Here is a 21,271-nt window from a genome sequence, read left to right as displayed (position 1 = left end):
CAGCGCAGGCGCGAAGCCACTTGCAGATGGAAGGAGTGAGTCAAAGCCGAACCTGGAGCTTCGCCTCGGGCCCCCAGTGAGTCAGTGGCGGGGCTGGGAGCGCAGCCAGGGCATCGCCTGCAAACCCTGTGCTTTACTTTCTTCATTGCTCCAGCCCTTTGCTAATTAAAAGTCTTTAATTTCACGCTCCAGCAGCTGCCCAGTCGGCATATCCCTGCTCATTACGCCCAGGTCTGGTTTTGGGTTGAGAAAAGCAAGTTCTCCTGGTCCGCATCTCCTCGCCTGTGGCGATGGGAGCTGCTGGAGGTGCAAATGGCTGTCGGAGAGAGGAAACTCCCTGCCCCGACCTGGGTTGGCCAAGAGCCGCAGGGAAGGGGGCAGCCCCGGGGGAACGCCGCGACTCTGGGGTGCTGGGGCTTGGAGCAGGATGGGGCTCCCCACCACACAGAGCCACCACACTGCAGCTCACGAGCCAGGTGCTGCCTGTGTGTCTGGCCGTCACTTGTTGGCCTGAAACAGTCGCACTGTCCGTGGGTCATCCCATGAGTGCCGCGGCTCATCATGGGGGAACCCACCGGCCAGTTTGAGTTTGACTGAGCAACCGAGGTCTCGATGTTAGATGCCTTTTGAGACAGTAACTACCCAGCGGAGGTGAGGGAAAGGCTGCAACTCACCCCAACCACCTCCCCAGGTGCCCGAAGACCCACGCCAGCACCATCAGCACATGAAGCCAGTGGCTCTGAAGCCACTCGACAAAAAGCGCCGGGATCTTCTGTTAGAGCTGCAGGAGCAGAGGCAGAAAGGTGCTGTGAAACGGCCGGCATCAGGCCCCTGTCCCATCCTCACCTCTCTGGGATAATCAACCACCAGATCACCCACGGGAACTCCATGAAGTATTTAAATAACTAAGCACGGAGCGGGGTCGGTGTTAAAACTGTCACCTGTGAGCAGGTTATTTAATACCTTCCCTCATCGATCGGCGCCGGCTTCCTGCCCAAATCAATGCCAGCGCCCGCGGGGCGAGGGGCAGCCGGCAGTGGAGGCAGGCAGGTAGGAGGTAAGGGCAGCACCACCCCTGCCTGCTATTCCTGCAACGCTGCAGCTGCCTGGAGCGGCGGCAGCTGCCAAAACCAGACACCCTCTTCCCTGCCCCAGAAACTTGCCGGGACAAACAGGATGCCAGAGACAATAGTTCATCCGAAAAAAAACAGTGGAAAACGAGTGCGGGCTCTGACACCTCGCAGCAGGGTGAGGTTTCCCAGCTGGGGGTGTCTGCCCAGGGCAGCAGCGGGAGCAGAGCCCCCTTTTTTTATGGCAAGGACCATGCTCAACAGCACGGCTGAGAGACGGGGGACAGGCTGTGCATCCCCCTAAACCCAGAGAGCCCCAATGCTGCGAGCAGGGATGCTGCAGATCATCCAGGGAGACAGGCAAGGCAAGGAGAGGGGCTGGAGCAGCCAGGGGAAGGTGGCGAGGAGCTTGGAAGCACTTGGATCCAAACGATTCTGGGTCACGGGCTCACTCTGCCCCGGCTGCTCCGTCTCGCTAATCACCTCCTGGAAAACAAGCCACGAAACACCCACAAAAGCCAGGGTGCGGCCACAGCCCACGTCGTGCCACAACCAGCAATTTGCTGAGGCAACGGTGGCGGCCCCGGGGGGCAGAGGGGCTCGGCCCCATTGCCAGAGCCCAGCGGGACCGAGAGCCACCGCTCGGCACGTTGCTCACCGGGTGGGAAATCTGGGGGTCCTGCCCACCCTGATGGCCACCGACGGTTTGCTGCGGGGCTGCTGTGCTTGAGAGCTTTATTCGGGCACCATCTCCCTGTCCCCCCCTGCACCTCACGGGGAAAAGGGTCTATGGGAGTGTCCTAAAACCCTCCCACCATGGTCAGCCTCCCACCGGCAACCCGAGCCGCGTTATTTTTAGTGTCCCCCCAGGACTATTTGGAGGGCTGGCAGGCGTCCCTGGCCCTGCAGCCTGCCCAGCTCCCAGGCAAAAGCCTTTCAGTGCTTCGCGCCCGTCAGGGGGGCACAGACACCCCCTTCCCCAGTGCTCCCACAGGAAAACTGTGCCCCCCCCGATTCCTTTTTGACCGTGGGAACAGCTGGGGACAGCCCGGGGGGAGCAGTGTCCCTCTGGTGGGGTGGCTCTGGGCATGGTGTGTCCCTCTGGCCCTCGCCCCAGGGCCGTGGCCGGGGTTCCCCCGTGGGCTGAGCCCCCACCGTGGGGAAAATCTCCAGCCCCAGAGGTAAAAGCAAACAAGGGTGATTTGGGTGCAACCGGTGAGTCACCGGCAAACGCCACCTGGAGAGGCCAGTTGACAGGAGCGGGGGCATGGGGGGCTGTGCCCCATGGCCAGGATCCCCCGTGATGGCAGCCGGGGGGGATACTGCCCCCCCAGCAGAACCCACAGCCCGCAGCAGGGATGCGCTTGCACCCACCGGCTGCCAGGACCCTCCACCCCAATTTGGTGACCCCAAATTAAAGGCAGCAGAGGTTCGGTGAGGGGTGACCCCTCCCTGTCCACTGCTGAGCCCCCCTGCCTGCTCCCCCGGGACTTCCCCGAACCCCCCAATTCGGGGTGCGGGGGGGTCCCAGCCTCCATCCCACCCCACTACCCCCCCCAGGTGGGTTCTTTCCCAAAGGAGGTGCCAGGGTGCGGGGGGGGGGAGGGGCACCAGGGGAACAGCCCCCCATGGCCACACGTGTGTGTGTCCCCCATTTCCCCACTACGTCCACACACGGCAGCACACTGGGGTGCGGGACCTCTGGCGGGGGGACCCCCTCCTTTACCTCCCCTACGGCGGGGGGGGGATGCGGGGACCGGGGCGGAGCGGGCCGGGGTGGGGCGGGCACGGCAGCGCGGGGGGGCCCGCGGCGGCGGAGCCATGGAGCCCGCGGGGCCGGTACGGGACCGGGGCTCCGCACCCCCATCGGGAACTTCGTGCGACCGGGGCTGGGGTGCGAGGGGAGCGGGGAGATAAGGGGGAAAAACAGGGAAAAGCGGGGAGAAAGGTGGGGGAACGGGAAAAAAACGGGAGGAAAAACATGGGGGGGGGGACACGGGGAGGAAAAAACGCAGGGGAAAAATAGAAGAGGGGCAACATCGGAGGGGGGGACGGGGGGGGGCGATGGGGATAAATGGTGGGGACCGGGGGGAAAGGGTGGGCAACGGGAGGGGAAGGATCTGGTGGTGGGAGGAGGGGGACAGGGGGAGTGGGGGACCAAGGGGGAGAAATGGGGAAATGGAATTGGGGGGGGGAATGGGGAGAAACGGGGGTGCAGGGCAGGGAGCAGGGGGGCAGTGGGGGCAGGACGGGGGATCAAAGGGGGTCCCAAAATCCAGACCTTGGGGGGACCCCAAGGGAGAGAATCCAGGGTAGGATCTCCCCAGGGTGGGCTGGGGGTGGCTGAGCCCCCCGGCCCCTCTCTCCCAGGAGCCCTCCCTGTACACTGTGAAGGCCCTGCTCATCTTGGACAGCCTTGGCCAACGTCTCCTGGCCAAGGTGAAGCCCGCCCCCTGCCCCCCCCCGTGCCTCAGTTTCCCCAGCAGGTGCTGCCCAGGTCTCCCACCCCCCCTGGCTCAGGCATCTCCCCTCTGCCAGGCTGCAGGGGCTTGGGGGGCCCCAGCAGGGGCTTTGGGGGTCCCAGCACCCACCCCCCCGGTGCAGGACCCCTGCTACCCACCCTGCCGTCGCCACCCCCCCTGCCTGTCCCTGCAGTACTACGATGGCACCTTCCCCACGGCCAAGGAGCAGGCGGCCTTCGAGAGGACCATCTTCAGCAAGACCTACCGGGCAGGCGGTGAGGGGGGGGGATTCCGCTCAGGAGCTTCTGCAGTCGGGACCTGGGGGGGGGCACACAGTTGCAAAAGGTTTAATGCTGGGGGGGCACCAGGCTGGAAGCAGTGTCGCCTCGGCACAGTCCTGGGGGACACCAGCACCATCCCGTGTCCCCAGGGGAGGTCGCCTGTCTGGAAGGACTCACCGTGGTCTACAGGAGCAGCGCCGACCTCTTCTTCTACGTGGTGGGGGGCTGCCAGGAGAATGAGGTAGGTGGGGGGGAGCGGGGCAGCCCTGGGGACCCCCCGTGGCCCCACTGACACCCCCCTTCTCCCACAGCTGATGCTGTCGGCCGTGCTCGCCTGCCTCCTCGACACCCTCGGCCACCTCCTGCAGTGAGTCCCCAGACCCCTGTGCCTCGGGTGGGGAAACTGAGGCAGGGCATGGGGCAGCAGCTCGCCCCAGGTGGCCCCCCATGAGCTGACACGAAACCCCTGTCTCCTAACACCCCGGTGGCTGCTTTGGGATGGCACGGGTCCCCGGGCCCATAACTGTGACTGGGTGCAGTGACATCTCCCACCTGCTTGCAGGAAGGAGGTGGAGAAGCGCTTGCTGCTGGACAACATGGAGGGGACATTCCTGGTGGTGGATGAGATCGTGGACAGAGGGTGAGCTCCTGCTGGGGGGGATGGAGGGGGAGAAGCAGCCCCCCGTTGCAGGGACAGGGGGTGGCATCGTCCCCCTGGGTGCTGGGAAGGGGCTGTCCCTGTCTCAGGGTGCCGAGGGGGAGCTGGGCACCCCGGTTTGCCACCATGGCAGCAGCTCTTCCTCCAGCCTTTGTCAGGGCATCCCAGAGCTTTGCACAGGGAGGGAAGCTGAGCCCCGGGGCGGTGGCGGCGATGCCCGGCGGGGTGCAGCCAGGATCGGGAGGGAGCCCTGCCAGGGGGATCCCTGTGGGATGGTGCCAGCACCGCGCTGCTCCGCAGGGTGATCCTGGAGAGCGACCCCCAGCAAGTGATCCAGCGGCTGAGCCTGCGGGTGAGTCCAGCCATCCCATCCCATGGCCTTCCTCCACCCTCCTCTGCCTTCCCCCACCCTCCTCAGCCTCTTTCCCCCCCGCCAGGGCCCGGAGCCGGCAGCGTATGGCTTCGTCCTCTTCGACTACCTGGCAGGTGGCTCGGAGCAGAGGGACACGAGGGACGCTGGCAGCCGCAAATAGGCAGCGCCGAGGAGGTGCAGACACTTCCCTGTGCCGGGGGTCCGGCTGGGATGGGCAGGGATGGGATTGGGGTCGGGGTCCAGCCAGGATGGGTAGGGACTGGGGTCAGGGTCTGGCTGGGATGGGCAGGGATTGGGGTCAGGGTCCAGCAGGGATAGGGGTTGGGATCCGGCTGCTGCCAGCAAGCTCCCGACTGCAGCAGCCTCGTGGGTGATGGGCACCGAGGGGGTGCTCCCCACGTCAGGGCACCCAGTGGGTCCCCTTTACCCCCCTCCTAAATCTGCCAGCCCCCTTCCCTCCCCCAGGGTGGTGACAACCCTCTGTCTGAGCAGAGCATGTCCCAGGTAAGCACTTCGTTAGCCTCGCTAATGAGGGGGTGGGCTGCCCGGTTTTACCCATCAGGATGGAAATGGGACACACCTGGGTCCCGCTCCTGTTGTCACCCCAGCACGGGGTCCCACGGGCCGGTAAGGGCACCCCGAGCTCAGCCTGACCCCGTCCCCGTCGTCTCTCACAGGTCCTGCAGCCCACCAGGGCGCACAGCGAACCATCCCCGCTGGCGTGACGGCGCCGGGGTCTCCCCTCGGAGGGACTGGCTGGAAAGGGGGAACCCCAGCACCAGGGGACAGTGGGCAGGGGGACACACGGACCTTCCGCGGCATCCCCCCACTCCCACCCCAGCCTACATCCCCCAGATACCCCCTCCCTGGCCGTGCCGCCTCCAGAAGCCCTTCAGCAGGTCTCGTATCCTTCCCCAGCGTTAATAATATTGGGGGAAAAATAAAGCGCTAATGAGGGAGGACTGGTTCACCGTTCCCGCTTGCTCCTGCCTGGAACCAGCTACAAATAAAGTTTTCCTCCCCGGTTTGGCGTCCTCTCTCCATCAGCCATGTCAGGTGGTGGGTCCCCGTGGGCACGTCGCCCGTCAAGGTCAGGCTCTGGGGGCTCAGCTGGGGCCACCGCTGAGTTTTGCTCTTTGAAGCGTTTCCTTTGGAGGTAAAAAGGTGAGATTTATGGGTTTTTCTGTTCAATCCCACTCTAGGGGTTCATCATTTCAAGCCACCACAGGTCGATGGGGTCTGGCACAGGGTGGCCCAGGGCTGGCGGGAGGCTGCAGAACCCCACAGTCGTGGTGTGGGTCTGGTTAAAGAGAGGAGCCCCCCACCCTCTCCCTGCCATGGCGGGTGGGGATGGGGGCAGCACCCAAATGCTGCCCACCGGTAGGTGCCGTGCGTGGGGCAGCCACAGCGCTTGCACCCACAGCCAAGCGCAGTCTGCTCTGCCACTGTCACGCTGCACCAGCCTAAGGACACCCCCCCTGCCTTGGCCTCCCCCCACTTCCTGGGAACCCCCCGCCCTGAGGGCCCTCCCGAGCCTGGGGACCACCCCCCCCCCGACCCCACCAAGAAACCGCCACCGCCTCTTGCGCGACGCTCCCTAACGCCGCGGCCGCAGCGCGGCTCTTGCTCGCCGCTCCCTGGCGGGGGCCCGGCCCACTTTGCATAACCCAGCCGCGCGCGGGAACGCCCCTTATATGGCGCGTGACCCCGCCCCTTCCCGTCTTAGCCCCGCCCCTCCACGGATGCCCCGCCCCTCCCGGCATGTCCATTCACTATCCTGCAGCGCCCCCTGCCGGCGGCCGGGGGGAACGGCCGGGAGCCCCCCCCTTGAGAGCCCCCAGCGCAGGACCACCACCCAACCCCCCTCCCGGGACCCCCCCGGGTCTGGGACACCCCTAGACCGTCACCCAGACCCTTCCCATCATCTTCCCCCCACCCCCGGGATTCCCCAAATCCCAGGGATCCTCCCCTTGAACCCCCCCCAACCCCAGCGGCGCCCCCCCCCCCCCCCCCCATTACAGGGACTCCTCGCCCTTCGGGACATCCCCCCCGCCCCCCCATCCTAGGGACGCCCCTGCTGTGGGACACTCGCCCCCCACCCTTGTGACCCCCCCACCCCCCCGGTTTCCCCCACACACACACACTCCGCCCCCTCCCGGGGTCACCCCGCAGCCACGTGGACTCCAAAGGTTCGTGTCACCCCCCCCCAAAACACGAGGGACACCCCAAAGTCTTCCCCACATCCGACCCCGACCCCCTCCCACCCCAGCCCAGCTGCAGGGGCGCTCCCGAGCCGGGGGGGCTGCGGGGGGTGGCGGCACCCCGAGCGGACGTTGATGGATGGTGTTTGTGTCCCCCCCCCCGGGACCCCCCCGGAGGGACGGGCAGGGACAGCAGCTGGCAGAGCTGCCCGCGTCCTCCGGGGGGGCCCAGGCAGATGTCCCCGCATCCGGGACACACACAGCCCCCCCCCGGCACCCTTCTGTGCACCCCCCCCCAGCCACCCCCCCCAGCCCCGGGTCCCTTGTGTCCCCACGTCCCCCCCCCCCCGTGTCCCCGAGCAGGGAGGGTCCCAGCCGAACACTCCCACCCCACCATGTCCTCCCCAGGAGCTCGCCGCCCCCCCGTCCTGGATCTACCCCCCGCAGTGGGCAACAAAGGCCAGCGCTTGGTGGGTCCCCCTCACACCCAAAAACTGGGGGGGGCCATGGGGGGCTGGCAGGCGGTGGTTTCCCACCCTGGGGACCCCCCGCCCCAGGGTCCCCCCCCCACCAGCGGCACCCCAAGACCGGGGACCCCCGCCTGGGCTGGATGGGGCACCCCAAAAACCACCCCGAGGCCCCGTCTGCTCTCCGGGGGTGCCCGGGCTGGCGGGGGGGGGGGTGGGGGGGTTTGCCCCATCATGGAGGGGCTGTGTGTCCCCCAGCTGCCCCTTGGGGAGGGGACACCGGGTCCCCCTCTCCCTCCCCATGGCGGAGAGCCCCAGCGTGGGAGCGGAGAACAAAGAGGAGGAGGAGGAGGAGCGCGAAGGCCCCGCGGTCCCCGGCCATGACAGCTGGTGCCCCCCAAGTGACACGGGGACAAAGGCGCCGTAGCAGGCGACGGGCCCGGGGACAAAGGGGCTTCGGTCCCCGGGGACCGCGGGGCTGGGGGGGGGGGGGCGAGATGTCACTCACGGGGGACGGGGCGCACCGGGACTGAGCGGAGCAGGGCGCTTCCCCGGGAGACACGGGGACGGGGGCCACCAGCCCCACATCCCCGCTGGCCGGACCCACAGCACGGTCACCCCCGCCGGCCAGGCCACCCCCAAACCCACGCTGGCCCCCACAGCCACGAGACACGCCCCCCCCCCCCCCCCCCCCCCCAAATCCTGGCAGCCTGCGTCTGTGCCACCCTGCACCCCGAAGCCCCCCCAGCCTGGCTCCATGTCACCCCCAGAGCCACATCACCCCTCCGACCCCATGTCACCCCCAGAGACATGCCCCCCCCCCTAAGCCATATCACCCCCAAGGCCGTGTCACCCCCAAACGATGTCACCCCCCCCCCCCCAATCCCATGTCACCCCCAATCCTACGCCACCCCCAACCCCACGTCACCCTGCACTCGGGTCACCTCCGTCCCCCTTGCTCCATCCCCCACCCCCACCCCAAGCTGGGACCCCGACTCCACGGGGGAGATGATGGGGGTGACCGGGGGGGGGGTGCCACGGTGGCGGGCCGGGAAGGGGATTCATTAGCCGGGGGGGGGATGGTTCCAGCGGCCGCCTTGATTGATGGCCCGGCCTCCATCTTGTCAGGCGGGTTTTGTCTCCCGGCCGGGGGGGGAGGGAAGAGAAAGGGAGGGAGGAGGAAGAAAAGCCCCCGGGGCCGGGGAGGGGGGGGCAGGGGTTGGGGTGCCGGGGGAGGGGGCCCCTCTCGCCTTTCCCCGGGCTGTCCCGGTGATGGATGGCCCGGCCTCGCCGCAGCAATCCCCACCTCGGGGCGGGGGGCACGGGGCCAGGGACCCCCGTCCTCTGTCCTCAGGGACCGGCCACCCCCCTCCCTGGCCGCGCGGGGGGGTTTGGCCACACAATAAGCCCCCATCCCTCCAAAACCCCTGACTGAGCCCCCCCCCAACTCATCACACCCGCGGGCGCTGCTGGCCGGGGGTGGGGGGGGGACGCACACACGGCCCCTCCTCCGGCCCGGGGCGCCCCCAGAAATGAACCCCGAGGATTTTCCCCTCCCCGGTGCCCCGACTCTGCCCTTCGCTCCGTTCCTCCCACCCCCGCCGTGGATCCGCAGGAGCCCCCGAGACCCCCGAGCTGGCTCGGGGGGGCCGCGGAGCAGCGCTACCCCTCCACCCCCCCCCCCGGGCCGATCCATCCCTCCCCGGTGCGCGGGGGCCGCTGTCCCCCCCCCCCGGCCCCATTGTTGTAACGGGGGATTTAGAGCCCGATGAGCAGCTGCAGCCTCTGCCCCAGGGAGAACGTGGGCAGAGCCCGGGGGGGGAGCCGGGGGGGGCAGCCCCAGCCCCTCTCTGCCCTCCCCACCCCTGGAGACCCTGGGGACGGCGCCTGCCCCCTAAAAATTGGCTGAGAGGGGGGTGGAGGGGGTGAGGAGGGGTGAGAGCACCCTGCGCAGGGAAGGATAGAGGGATGGGGGGGATGCAGGAAAGGATGCAGGGGTGGAGGGAGGGAGGGATGGAAGGATGCAGGGATGGAGGGAGGCACAAAGGGATACGGGGATGGATGGAGGGATGAAGGGATGCAGGAAAAGATGCAGGGGTAGATGGAGGGACAGATGCAGGGATGGAGGGATGCAGGAAAGGATGTGGGGAGAGATGGAGGGAGGGATGGAGGGAAAGATGGAGGGAGAGGGACAGAGGGATGCAGGGATGGATGGAGGGATGCAGGAAAGGATGCGGGGATGGAGGGAGGGATGAAAGGATGCAGGGATGGAGGGAGGGATGGAAGGATGCAGGGATGGAGGGAGGCACACAGGGATACAGGGATGGATGGAGGGATGAAGGGATGCAGGGAGGGATGGAGGGAGGGATGAAGGGATGCAGGAAAAGATGCAGGGATGGATGGAGGCACAAAGCGATGCAGGGATGGATGGAGGGAGGCAGGAAAGGATGCAGGGATGGAGGGAGGGAGGGATGAAGGGATGCAGGGATGGCGGGAGGGATGCAGGAAAAGATACAGGGATAGATGGAGGCACAAAGGGATGCGGGGATGGATCGAGGGATGAAGGGATGCAGGGAGGGATGCACGGGACAGGCAAGGGCACGGGGCCGGCTGGCACGGGGACAGCCATGGGGATGGCTGGGGACAGCATGGGGGGCGCCGGGGGGGGTCGGTCGTGCAGCCCCCCAGATGGCAGGGCTGGGGGCTGCCCCCGCGCCGGCTCTCTGCTGCGCTTCCCAGCTAATTGAGCGAAATGGCTGTCAGCGATGTAATTAAAGGGGAGCGGGAGCGCTCGGGCAGGCCTCAAACAGATGGAAGGCCCCTTAATTGGTAATTAAATTCCTCCCTGGCAGGTGAGACGGAGCAGCAGCCGGGGCCCCCCCAGCCGCGGAGGGGGAGGCAGAGCCGGTCCCCAGCACCAGCGGAGCCGGGGGGGGGGTGACACAGCCACGGGGCCGGGGTCCCCATCCCCATCCCCGCCTCGTCCCTTTGTCTGCGGTTTCTGGAGCAAACCCAGCCCCCAGCCCCCCAGGGCCACCGTCCCCCCTCCCGCAGCCCCCCTGGTGACAGTCACCCAGTGTGTGTGTGGGGGGGGGACAGCCGGGGAGGGGACAAGGACCTGCAGGGGACCCCAGCGTTTTGGGGGGCTCTTTGCCTGGGACTGTATGTCCCGGCCATCCACACCCTGCTGCGACGTCCCCTCCACCCACACCCCCCCCCCGTCCCCATCCCGAGGGACACAGACACCGGGGGTGACGGCAGCGGGGTGCGGGGGGGGGGGGGGCTGGGAACCCCGACGAGCGCCCGCTGCCCCCGGCCCCCCCCCCGCCAGCCGGGCAGGGGGGTGTGTGTGTGTTTTTTTCTGTCATTATCTCCCGTAATGTCGCGGATAATGGGAACGGCGATTGGCGGCGCCGGCCAATATTTCATGGGCGATGGGATGGCGGGGACCGGGCCCCCCAGACAGCAATATTAATAATGGCCCCCGCGCCGTCGCCCTAACGAAGCCCCTAATGCGGGGGGCCACCCCGGGCGGTGGGGGGGCACTGCTGTTTGTGTCGTCCCCCCCCCACCGCCGGCTCATTTAATTCCCCATTAAAGCCCCCGCGGTGCCGCCGGCCCCCCGCCAGCCGTGACCTCCGGCGGGGGCACTGGCCTCTGCCCCGGCTGGGCCACTGTGACCCGTGGGGCTGGCCAGGGGGGGGCCAGCGGGGTCAGGGGCCGGGGGCCCAGTGGCAGCCCCACGGCAGGGGGACGTTAGTTCCAGCAGGGATGGCGGATAAAGGGGGCTTTATGGCTGGGGATCCCCCCCCTCCCCGTGCCGGATGCCTTCTCCACCACTCGCTATGGTGACGGCGACCCTGCGCTTGCGCTGGTTCCCCCCCAAACCCATCAGGATGGGGACCTCCCCAGCCCCCCAGCACCCACCGGCCGCGGGGGGGACCCTCCACGGTTCCCAGCTCCATCCCCAGGCAGCGAGGAGTTACGGACACCGTTTAATTTGCCCGTTAATCACCGTTAGCGGGGTAATGAGGGGCTCCCCCAAGCCGGGCTGTCTCTCCGCGACCTTCACCCACGTCACCAGCGCGGCGGTGACACAGCGGGGGCCGCACGCCACCGAGCGCGGCTGCCACGACCCGGGGGGGGGAACGGGAGCGGGGGCTGCGAGAGCTGGGGCATCGCCTGGGGATCTGCCCCCCCATGGCCCCGCAGCCGGGGGGGACAAGGATGGGAACAGGATCCCCCCCCAGCCCCAGGTCTTGCTCAGGTGCCGACTGGTACAGGATCCCCCATGGCGGGCAGCATCGCCGCGAGCCAATGGGGCAGGAGCCCCCCCAGCCCCACAGCTGGATGCTATAGGGCCAGGACCCCCCCCCCTACCTCTGGGGATGGAGGCCCCTGTGCCCCATGGCCACCCCCGGAGGGGACAGACAGTCCACCGGGCCCCAGCAGCAATGGGACCCTCCTGCCCCACGGCAGGACCCCCCTGCCCCACGGCGCACCCAGCCCTCGGGGGGGGGGGGGGGGGGGGGCGGACCCATAGCAGAGCCAAACCAATGAGCAACTGCAAGGTGGCAGGGGGCGGGACCAGAGAGACCCAGCAACCAATAGCCTGCCTGGGGGTGTGTGGCCAATGCATGACGTGTGGTGGGTGTGGCAGGCCCCGCCCTGGAGATGCTGGGGGGGCTCCGGCTTTGTCCAGCCCCAGTATGTCCCAGTACAGCCCAGTAGGGCCGGGCTCTGCCCTCCCGCCGGCTGATGGGAATGGATGGGGGGCGGGGGGTGATTAATGGGGGCCATCGCTCACTGTCCGGCGGGGGCGGGGGGCCTCCCCCCCCACGCGGCGATAACGAGCGGCAGGAATAATGAGCGGTGTCACTCCACTTTTCATCGTGATGGAAAGTCATTACAGGCGTCACTGGCGGCGACAACCGGCCATGAATCAACTGCTCTGCTATGAAATTAAAATCGAATAGCCCACACCCCCCCTTCCCCCCGCCGCCCCATTGAGGCCCCCCCCCAGGCAAGGGCTGGCAGCCCCGGGGCACGGCTCTGTCTGCCGGTGGGGACAGCCCCCCCAGCAGGGCCACCCCAAGGACAGGGACGCATCCCTGGTGTCACCCTAGGGCCCCCACCCCCGGGCCCGACCCAGAGCAGGGGATCCGGGGGCTCCTCTCCCCGCCGTGAAGTCCAGATGGACGGGTGGGAGAAGGGCTTTGGATTTATTCGGCAATATCCACCCCCCAGGGAGGCCACGGCCACATGACCGGCACCCCCGAGCTGGGAAGGTGGGAGGGGGGGAGTGGCGGGTCTGGGGCGCAGGACCCCTCCTTGGGTGCCTGTCCCGGGGGGGCTCACAGGGAGACACCCATGAGGTTCACCGGCCGCCCGCTGTAGCGCTTGGAGACATCGGCCTCGATCTGCAAGACAGAGATGGGGAGTTGGGGGGTGCGGGGGGCAAAGTGGGGGGCCCTGCAGCATCCCAGCGGGATCCACCTCCCTCCCTCACCAGCTTCTGGAGCTCCTTGGTCTTCTCCAGCAGCCGGTCGAGCTTGGGCTCCAAGGCGCCCTGCTCTGCCAGGGCCTCCTGCCGCTTCTGGCTCATCGCCTCCTTCTTGGCCAGCAGCAGCTCCGCCTGCTTCAGCTTCTGCCGCAGCAGCTCGCTCACGCGGTCCACGTACCTGCGTGGGGACAGGCAGGACTCCCGTCACCCCAACGCCCACCCAGGTGCCATCCCCACCCCGGGACACCTCCATCTCCCGCTCCAGATCCGCCCCACGGTCTCCCCCCCCAGCCCCCAGCCCCTGTCTTTCCCTGCCCCGCGGGAGGACCTGGGGGAGGCGAGGATCATGAAGAGGTGCTGCATGCTGCGGGTGCAGAGCTGGCCCAGCAGAGCCCGTGTGGTGGCCAGGAGGGAGCCGACGTGGGCGCTGGTCTGGCCCTGCAGCACGGCGGGGGCCAGCTGGAACTGGCTGACGGCCACGACGTCGGCCTCCTCCTCCATCTCCACCAGGCGCTGGGACAGGAACAGCTCCAGCTGCGGGGACAGGGCAGGGGGACGCTCGGGCACTGCCACCCTTGCGGTAGGAGGACGGTGGAGCTGCCCCTTACCAGGCTCCAGCCCCGGCTGCCGCGTCCCGCTCACCTCCATGAGCTCGTCGATGAACTGGCTCCGGGTCTCGGTGTTTTCCAGGAGCGTCAGGGCGTCGGAGCCGCAGGCAACCCCCTCGGGCACTGGGGGACGAGCCGGGGGTGAGCGGGGCAGGGAAGCAGCAGGGGAGGGCTGTCCACAGCTCGGACAGTCTGGCCATACCCCACCCCACCGCCCGTCCCACAGCATCACCCCACGGCACTGCTTAGTGGAGTCCCCAGCAGGCCTTCACGCCCAGCCAGGGTGCTCGGGGTCACCGCGGGCAGGGGAGGGGGGGGTAAAGGCAGGGGGGACACTGTCTGCCACCCGTTGGGACACCCTGCATCCCTTCCCAGCCGTGCTCACCCTCGGTGCCGGCCTCTAGCACCGTGATCTGCACCTCCTCGCTTTCACCGTCTCCCCAGTCAATGCTGTCATCCTGCTGCAGAAGAAAGGGTGCCCTGTGAGATGGGGGGGGGGCAGGGCACCCCCAGGTCCCCAGCTCCGGCCCTGGAGCAGGGCCAGACCCCCAGAGCACACAGCCAGGGGTCACGCACCTGGGGACTGGGCTCTAGAGTGATCCCCCAGTCGATCTCATCGCTCGGGGCTCCCCCATCGGCAGCGGCACCATCGTCCACCCTGGTTGGCTCCAGCGTGAAGTCTCCCCAGTCGATCTGTGGGGAGAAGGACAATAACAGACCCCCTGAGACCAACAGCCTAACCCTAACCGACGCGCGGCAGAGCCGGCTGGGGCTCTGCCCAGCACCACAGCTCGGCCCCGGCTGGCCGGGACATACCGTGTCCTCCTTCGGCTGCTCCGGCACCTCCTCCACCTCCGGCCGCTCCACCCGCAGGGGCTGGAGCCCCGTCCTCCACTCGTAGACGGTGGTGTTGCCCTTCTTCCCCACGTGCCGCAGCATGGGCACCACCAGCTCCTCGGAGCTGGCAGCACCACGGGGACATCAGTGCCAGGCGCAGGGCGGGGACCCCCCAGCACCCCCGACCCCACCAGAGTCCCCCTGGGAGAGCCCCAGCCTGTGGACAGCCAGGAACCCCCCCGTCAGCCCAACCCACACGTGGTGACAGGAGATGTGGGGGTCTGTCTCTGTGCCCCCATGCCCACCTCTCGCACACGAACTCCACGCAGGCCTGATACAGCTCGATGGCCTCGGAGAGCGCGCTGGCTCCTGCCCCGATCTCGCACAGCAGCGACGGCAGGTCCTTCACCAAGGCCAGCAGCTCCTGGCGCACGTTGTCACCCTGGGGACAGAGCAGGGACGTGTCAGGGCAGGGAGGCTGGCACCCAAAGCACCCCCGGGGTGGCTTCCCCCTCTGCCTGCAGAGCTAGAGGTGGGCAGGAAGGGGACGGAGGGCTGTGGGGTCACCCTACACCCCCCCAGCTCCCCCCACAGGTAAGGTGGCACCGTGGGGACACCATATGGGACACGCGGCCCCAGCTTGAGCCCTGCTGAGGCCAATCGCAGGCATTTGGGGGCTGCTTTGGGGAGGGAGGTGGCACAGCAGGACGCCCTCCGCAGGGGGGCCGGCCGCGGGGACTCACGGTGATGCCGTACTGCTTGCAGGAGGCGAAGAATCGCTCCCGCAGCTCGGCCGCCCCCAGCTGACACTCCTCCTCGCGGCGGGCCAGGTCCTGCTGCGCCTGCTGGCACCGGCTGATCTGCTTCCTCAGCGAGGGGATCTCATAGCTGATGCTGCGCACCAGGAGGCTGGCGAGCTCGGCTGCAGGGGGGGCAAGGGGGGTGCTGAGAGGCTCCGTCGGCCCCCCGCGGGGCCCTCAGGGTGCCCCAGGCCACCCCAGCTGGTGTCCCAGCCGCACAAGAGCCAGCTCAGCCTGGGGACCTCACCCCGATGGGACTTGGCACCCCATCGCATCCTGCCCCTTTCCCTGCCCACCCCCCATCCTCATCCCAATTTGGAGACAAAAAGCCACCCACTGACACCCCCCAGGGGCTCTCCGGAGCCTGCCCACAGCCAGAGCTGCCTTACCCAGGTAGGTGTTCTCCTTCTCGTAGAGGGACACGATCTCCTGCCAGTCCTGGGGAGGAGGAAGCAGAGGGTGAGGGAGGCTGTGAATACGCCGGACGAAGCCGGCTCCGTGTCCCCAGGCCCCTGCTCACCTTCATGCGCTGGGACGAGTAGCGTCCAAAGAGGTTCTTGGTGGAAGCCTCAGTGCCCTTGAGGATCTCCACGATCCGCAGGCAGTGGAAGTAGTGCAGGTCTGCGTCGGAGGGAGGGATGCGGTCACCGGGATGTCTGCCGGGTGGCACCCCTCTCCCAGCTCAGCCCAGGGAGCGCAGGTCTCAGAAGGGGCCACGCCACTGACCCCCCATCTCCTCCTCGGGAGGCTGCTGGGAACAGGCTCCCAGTGTGACGCCCACCCTGGTGCTCCAGCTCTCCTGGGCCACCCCGACCCCAAGCTCCACTCACAGGCCCCCGCAAGCAGCTGCTTTATCTCCTCGTTCTCCGGCATGTCTTGGATGGCCGCGTTGATCTTCTCGCGGATGGCCAGCACCTGGCTCTGCCATTTCAGGTTGCAGTGTCTCCTGTCCACCAGCCAGTCTGCCAGGCGGGTGGGAAACGGGGGGTCAGCTGGGAGGGGGTCACACCCACGGGCTGCCCTATGGTACCAGGGGGAGGCAGACCGGCTCCCCATACGTCCCGTCCCCACCTTGCAGAGGGGCCAAACACTGGGATAAAGTCCCGGCTCCTTCCCCAGGTCTGGGAAGGGCTGGAGGGAAAAGGGGGGTCGAAGGGGGGGGTGTCGCCCCACTGCTATCTGAGCTGGGACGACCCGCCATGGCACCGCGGGGGGCGACGCTGGGGCCGTGAGCTGCCCCGCGGCGGGGCGACAAACCCTCCCGGGGAAGAAGGACACGAGTGACCGGTGCCACCTCGCCCCCGCCCGCCGGGGGGTCCTGGCACGGCCCCCCCCGAAGACCCTGCCCATCCTGGGGGCTCCCGCGCGGAGAGGGGTGCCGTACCCAGGAGTTTGCCGGTCTGGATGTCGATGGGCACGTTCTGGTAGTCCTGGGGAGAGACCTGCGGGGAGGCGAGGGGCGGCGGGACGCGTCGGGGCCTGGCAGAGACCAGCCGGGGCCTGGGGGCCCTCCCCGATCCAGCGCCCGGGCCCGGCCTGGCCCCGCTGCCCCGGGGCTGGTCCCCTGCCCCTCTCCCGTAGGCCCAGGCCCGGCCTGTACCCCCCGGCCCCGGCCCGGGCCCCCCACCTGCATGCCGCCCGCCGCCGCTCCGCTTCCGCTTTCCCCCCGCCCCGCGCCCCGCCCCGCCTCAGCCAATCCCCGGGCACGGCCGCCGCGACTCAGCCAATCAAAACGCGCTCTGTCCAACGGGCCCCGCCCTCCTACCAATCAGAAGGGAGCCGCGTCGCCACAGCGCCACGTGCCGGCGTCCCGGTTGGCTGGGGGGCGGCGGGGGGCGGAGGCGCCGGCGGCCAATCGGGCTGAGGGGGCGGGGCGGGGGGCGGGGCGCCGCGCACGCGTGCGCAGTGGGGCGGGTGCCCCGCGGCACCGGGGGTGACCCCGCACCGAGACGGGACCCTCCAACAGCCCCAGTCGCCCCCGAGGGGATCCCGGGTCTCTCTGGGATCCCTGGCAGGCCCCAGAGCAGATCCCAGATCCCTCGGGGATCCGCAGCTGCCCCTGAGGGGATCCCAGATCCATCAGGGATCCCCAGTTGCCCCCAAAGGGCATCCCAGATCCCTCGGGGATCCGCAGCTGCCCCTGAGGGGATCCCAGGTTCCCTCGGGGATCCCCAAGGCGGGCTCAGAGCAGATCCCAGATCCCTCAGGGATCACCAGATGCCCCCCGGAGCAGATCCCAGGTCCCTTTGGGACCGCTGGGTGCCCCAGCAGAGAGCCAGCATCCCTTGGGGATCCCCAGCCTGCCCTGAGGGGATCCTGGGTCCCTCAGGGATCCCTGGCAGGCCCCTGGAGCAGATCCCAGATCCCTTGGGGATCCTTGGCAGCTCCTAGAGCAGACCCTAGATCCCTTGGGGATCCCCATTTGCCCCAAGAGGGGATCCCAGATCTCTTGGAGGTCCCCACATGCCCCCGGAGCAGATCCCAGATCCCTCAGGGATCACCAGCTGCCACCGGAGCAGATCCCAGATCCTCGGGGACCGCTGGGTGCCCCAGCACAGAGCCAGGATTCCCCTGGGATCCCCAGCCGGATCTCTGGGGATCCCCAGAGCAGATCCCAGATCACTGGGGGATCCCCAGCTGCCCTCGGAGCAGATCCCAGATCCCTCGGGGCCCACTGGGTGCTCAAGCACAGAGCCAGGATTCCCAGGGACCTGCCTGCCGGGAGCAGCTGTCCCAGGATGCCCAGGGGGGGCTGGGGATCCCTGGGTGGACCTGGGGATCCTGGGACCTGGGGGAGCAGCTCCCTCTGGCACCCCGGGGCCGTCATCGCACCCGGGGGGACCCACGGGTCCTGGCATGTCCCCACAAGCCATGTCCTCATGTGGGGGCGAGATGGCGGCTCTCCTCCCCCCTCAACGGCATCACCCCCTCCCCAGCGCCGATGGCAGCATGGGGACACGCTGGCGATGCCCGCGGGGCAGAGGCAGCCGGCGGCAGGGAGAAGCAGGAGGCAGGAACCGGTCTGGCAGCCACCGGGTTTCGGCTAATCCTGCCTCCGAGAGCCAGAGCCATCTTCCCGCCGGCCGCCCTTAACTCCTGGCTGCCCGAAACACGTGCCATGTGCCACCCCGGCACCCGCCGGCGACCTGCCCTCGAGGCCGGTGGGGCGGCAAACCGCGCCCGGTGCCACGGTGGGTGCCGGCACCTGTCGGAGCTGGCGTCTGCCGTCGGGGCTCGGCCCTGGGTTCCCCCGTCATGAATATTCAGCCGTGCCCTGGCCCGGCCCCGCTGTTTGCTCAGGCAGGAGGGGTTTGGTCGCAGGTTCACCTTGACGGGGAGCAAACGGGGCAGCGGCAGGTAGACGGCACCTGCCTGGGCATCCCCAGCACTCCCCGGGCTGGGCAGCCGCAGCAGAGGCGTAGGAGGTGCAGGTACACGGACACGGGGTGCCCGCGGTGGGGAGTGGGACGTGGAAACCCCCCGCTGCCTGCCCTGGGAGCATGGCATGGCACCGCCGCGGTTCGGCGACGGGCATCGCCTCCGGGCTCTGGCATGAGGAGGGGGCATGGCGTCGTGGGGGGACACTGCAAACCATCCCAGGGGGCACCAGCCGCCTTCCCTGGGGTGGCGGCCCCGCTCTCGGTGTCCTTGTCCCCCTGCCCTGGCACCCGAAAGCAATGCCGGAGGCACCTCCCTGGGTGGTGGGGTCGGTCATGGCAAAGCGCCACAGGGACACGGAGCCATGCTGGCTCCCGGGATGGGGCTGGGGTGCTGGGAGTGCCCCCCCTGCCCACTGCCGGGGATGCGTTCGGCTCCTCGGCTCGGAAGCCGCCTTCCCCGTCCCTGCCCTGCAGCCACGCTCCGCATCGCAGCCTTCCTGGATTGCCGGAGCCTTCCTGGATTGCCGGAGCCCCACCAGTGCTCCCGCCTGTCCCTGCAGGCAGGGCTGGGCAGGAGCAAAACTCCGACCCTGGGGTGCAGCGGTTGGTGACCCCCCCGGCAGGGACCCCCCGAAATCTCCCTGGCTCCCACCTGCTTCCCAGTTCCTGTTCCTGTTTGCTCACAGGGCTCCCTCCCTGCCCCGCTACACACGGCTGCTATGGCAGCTCCCGGCGGTGCCAGCAGCCTTTCCCCCGCGCTCAGCAGTGCCTGAGTCACCAGAGCATACCCCCCCTGGCAGCTGGACCCCCCAGTTCCCCCAGTGCCCACCACGAGCATCCCAGCAGAGACAGTGGGAGAGTGCCAGAGCCACCTTTGGCAAACACGGGGGTCCCCGCCGGTGCTGCCAGACCCACAGCCCGTGTCCCTTGTCCATCCCTGCCACCTGTAACAGGGCTGGGGGGCCGAGGGACCCCCCGAGAGGGAGTACGACCCCCACCTCCATTTCAGGGGCCGGCGGCGATGGCCGAGAGCCATGGCTGGTGGAAGCTGACCTTCCTGCGGAAGCGCCGGTCGGTGCCCACGGTGCTGTACGAGAGCCCCGATAGCCACGCGGCCACCGGCGGCGAGAGCCAGGAGGGGCCGGGCGAGGAGGGTCCACCCGGCTTCACCGCCCGCCTGGAGAAGATCGTGGACAAGAACACCAAGGGCAAGCACGTCAAGGTCTCCAACTCGGGACGCTTCAAGGAGAAGAAGAAAGTGCGGGCGACGCTGGCCGACAACCCCAACCTCTGCGCCGCCAGCGAGAGGGAGGAGAAATGACCCAGGTGGTTGTCACCCGCCGGCCACCGCCACCACCGGCTGCCCAGGATGGCTCCATCCCCGCCAGGGACGCCGGACCACCGGGCTTCGGAAGGAGAAAGGACTCGGACTGGAGTTTGTTTAAGGGAGAAACAAGGACCCTGTTTAATCGCAGCCCCCCGGGCTGGCGGCAGCCTGGGGGCAGAGGGCGAAGCGGGGAGCGGAGCCAGGCACAGCCCGTCCCTCCCAGCTCCCCGCGGGCAGGGGGAGCCCCCCACAGCTGACTGGTTCCCACTGGGATGAGGACTGCTCCCAGCTCGGCTGCTTGCCGTGGACCACTGCACGTTCACCCAGCTCTGCCCCGAGCACGACGGCCCTGATCCCGACCCCCTCCTGCCCGTCACTCCCGCGGGGGCGATTCCAGGGGACCCCCCGCTTGTCTCCCAAGGGGCTGCGTGGCCGTGGGCAGAGCCACCGACGCCGCGTCCTTGCCAGCAGTCACCCCAAAAACAGGGGACATGATGCTTCCCTGCCCCGAGGGAACGACCCCATAGCGAAGTCACCCCCACGGGGACGGTGCAGGGCTCCAGGCTCCCTGGGAGGAGCCAGATTCCCGCTGGGATCCGGGAATCACTCCCTGCTCCTGGAAGGGGAGAGCCGACCCTGGAGCACGGTGACAGAGCCGACCCTGGGGACAGCTGGCCTGGCAGCCCCGCGGTTTGTTCAGGTTGTTGGAAGCTGAGCCTTTCGTCAGCTCTCGTGCCTGCTGATAATTAACTGCTGTTAATAAACCAGGTCTGGAAGCAATGGCAGCTCAGTGGCGGGGTGGGGGCAGAGCCCGGCGGACCCCCCCGTCCCCTTTGGGACCCCGGTGGGGAGCGGTGCCGGCCGCCCCGAGGCAGGGAATCCCCCGGAGAAGGGGGGACGCGCGGGGGTGGCCGTCCCCAGCGCTGCCGTGCCGAGCAGGGTGCGGCCGTGCCTCAAGTCAACAGGAGCAACCACTTCCCAGCTACGACAAAAGCCAGAGGGTGCCAAGCGCCAGAGTCCAACCCCCCCCCGCCTCCCCGTTCCCTGGCACAAACCTTGGCCAGGGCCCCCCGCCCTCGGCTCTGTTTGCTCTGCCCGCGCCCGCCGGCTCACAGGCTGCTCTTTGTCCCGGGCTGGCAGCGCCGGAGGGATCCTGGCCCGCGGGGGAGGGAGGGAGTGGGGAGGAGAGGAGCTGCCGCACGCAGCGGGTGCCCATGGGCTCACTTACGCCCATCATGGTGGCATCTGGGCTCCCGCCATGCTCCTGAGGCCGGGACGGGTGGGAGACCCAGCTGTGCTGCCAC

The 21,271-nt window shown here is 68.6% G+C and overlaps 3 protein-coding genes across 6 annotated transcripts; 2 read left to right on the top strand and 1 right to left on the bottom strand.

The window, feature by feature from the left end:
• The first annotated feature begins 2,847 nt into the window (after positions 1–2,847).
• On the top strand, positions 2,848–5,863 carry COPZ2 (COPI coat complex subunit zeta 2). 3 transcript variants are annotated; one of them, XR_008469870.1, is made up of 10 exons: positions 2,848–2,909; positions 3,441–3,509; positions 3,726–3,807; positions 3,963–4,054; positions 4,125–4,180; positions 4,376–4,453; positions 4,772–4,823; positions 4,909–5,018; positions 5,310–5,348; positions 5,522–5,863. XR_008469870.1 is itself a non-coding variant. In XM_054224466.1 (9 exons), exons 1-8 carry the CDS (start codon positions 2,892–2,894, stop codon positions 5,002–5,004), a joined length of 543 nt encoding a protein of 180 aa, XP_054080441.1. In that variant the 5' UTR covers positions 2,848–2,891; the 3' UTR covers positions 5,005–5,018; positions 5,522–5,863. The 3 variants fall into 3 exon arrangements, 2 of the variants coding, with proteins under 2 accessions (XP_054080441.1, XP_054080442.1); XM_054224466.1 differs by lacking the exon at positions 5,310–5,348; XM_054224467.1 differs by lacking the exons at positions 3,726–3,807; positions 5,310–5,348 and having other exon boundaries at positions 2,875–2,964.
• A 6,672-nt stretch (positions 5,864–12,535) lies between these two features.
• CDK5RAP3 (CDK5 regulatory subunit associated protein 3) lies at positions 12,536–16,926 on the bottom strand. Of its 2 annotated transcripts, none has more exons than XM_054224705.1 (14): positions 16,888–16,926; positions 16,645–16,702; positions 16,091–16,222; positions 15,781–15,881; positions 15,650–15,698; positions 15,204–15,382; positions 14,766–14,902; positions 14,440–14,584; positions 14,200–14,316; positions 14,009–14,084; positions 13,658–13,746; positions 13,344–13,549; positions 13,022–13,193; positions 12,536–12,932 (listed from the first exon to the last, which is right to left on the bottom strand). In XM_054224705.1, exons 1-14 carry the CDS (start codon positions 16,891–16,893, stop codon positions 12,867–12,869), a joined length of 1,533 nt encoding a protein of 510 aa, XP_054080680.1. In that variant the 5' UTR covers positions 16,894–16,926; the 3' UTR covers positions 12,536–12,866. The 2 variants fall into 2 exon arrangements, with proteins under 2 accessions (XP_054080680.1, XP_054080681.1); XM_054224706.1 differs by having other exon boundaries at positions 14,009–14,081.
• A 1,671-nt stretch (positions 16,927–18,597) lies between these two features.
• PRR15L (proline rich 15 like) lies at positions 18,598–20,862 on the top strand. The gene is made up of 2 exons (XM_054224456.1): positions 18,598–18,691; positions 19,650–20,862. The coding sequence occupies exon 2, from the start codon at positions 19,662–19,664 to the stop codon at positions 19,959–19,961; it is 300 nt and encodes a 99-aa protein (XP_054080431.1). The 5' UTR covers positions 18,598–18,691; positions 19,650–19,661; the 3' UTR covers positions 19,962–20,862.
• Positions 20,863–21,271: the final 409 nt, after the last annotated feature.

This window comes from Rissa tridactyla, chromosome 19 (assembly GCF_028500815.1).
Source record: "Rissa tridactyla isolate bRisTri1 chromosome 19, bRisTri1.patW.cur.20221130, whole genome shotgun sequence".
Lineage (NCBI taxonomy): Eukaryota > Metazoa > Chordata > Aves > Charadriiformes > Laridae > Rissa > Rissa tridactyla.
The sequence above is the reverse complement of the archived record's forward strand: the minus strand, read 5'-3'. Positions and strand labels throughout refer to the sequence as shown.

Bases quoted from the DNA above. Each gene is read 5' to 3' on its own strand.
- CDK5RAP3 (XM_054224705.1), bottom strand. The intron at 15,882-16,090 runs GTGAGTGGAGCT...CCTCCGACGCAG, and splicing joins GCAGCTGCTTGCGGGGGCCT to ACCTGCACTACTTCCACTGC. The intron at 13,747-14,008 runs GTGAGCACGGCT...CTCGTCCCCCAG, and splicing joins GCTAGAGGCCGGCACCGAGG to TGCCCGAGGGGGTTGCCTGC.
- PRR15L (XM_054224456.1), top strand. From the start codon at position 19,662: ATGGCCGAGAGCCATGGCTGGTGGAAGCTGACCTTCCTGCGGAAGCGC.
- COPZ2 (XM_054224466.1), top strand. The intron at 4,055-4,124 runs GTAGGTGGGGGG...CTTCTCCCACAG, and splicing joins GGGGCTGCCAGGAGAATGAG to CTGATGCTGTCGGCCGTGCT. The intron at 4,824-4,908 runs GTGAGTCCAGCC...CCCCCCCGCCAG, and splicing joins TCCAGCGGCTGAGCCTGCGG to GGCCCGGAGCCGGCAGCGTA.